The 580-nt window shown below is 42.1% G+C and overlaps 1 protein-coding gene across 1 annotated transcript in view; it reads right to left on the bottom strand.

The window, feature by feature from the left end:
• Positions 1-376, bottom strand: part of LOC147604979 (uncharacterized) — a 958-nt gene extending 582 nt beyond the window's left edge. Inside the window, exon 1 of the mRNA XM_086794253.1 lies at positions 1-376. This exon is cut by the window's left edge and continues 10 nt beyond it. Coding sequence (XP_086650379.1) covers positions 1-102 — 102 coding nt within the window. The 5' untranslated portion in view covers positions 103-376.
• Between the last annotated feature and the right edge of the window lie 204 nt (positions 377-580).

Below are 580 nucleotides of genomic sequence, written 5' to 3'. Positions count from 1 at the left end.
CATGAGCTCTCTCAGGGTGGTGGAGGTCATGGCTGCTTTAGTTTCGATTATAAACTCAAGCCCTTCAGCACTGATGAGGGTGACTGTGTCTCTCATCCTCATGGTGGTGTTGGTGGGATAGGAGGAGGAGGAGGAGGAGGGGTAAAAGAAGAAGAAGCACACACAGAGAGAGAGAGAGAGAGAGAGAGAGAGAGAGAGAGAGAAAACTGTGGCGAAGACAACAATTAAACAAGCAAACAAGCCTATGGGAAGCACACGCCTTTGGTTGTCTTTATAAGCCCCTCCCAAGAGAATCTAATTGCACAATTTACTAGTAATTAGTCGTCACCTGCCCACCTTACAACCCCTCCTCACAATTTCCTTAATGCTTTTCCTCCCTTCTAGGAAAGCCTTCTTCTTTCTAATACACTACCTTTCTTGTGTATTTTCTCACCTATTATAACCATTTCCTATTTTTTATTTTTATTCTTTACACACTTTACTCATTGCCTCCCCCCCTTGTTTATCACTTTCTTCTCCATGTCTCTTGGACAATCAAAAGTTGCTTTAAAAATATTTCCAATTTATGATACTCCTTCCT

Source organism: Cibotium barometz, chromosome 60 (genome assembly GCF_041138505.1).
Source record: "Cibotium barometz isolate CiBa-2024 chromosome 60, ASM4113850v1, whole genome shotgun sequence".
Classification (NCBI taxonomy): Eukaryota; Viridiplantae; Streptophyta; class Polypodiopsida; order Cyatheales; family Cibotiaceae; genus Cibotium; species Cibotium barometz.
Note: the sequence above shows the minus strand (reverse complement) of the source record. Positions and strands in the feature narration are given on the sequence as shown.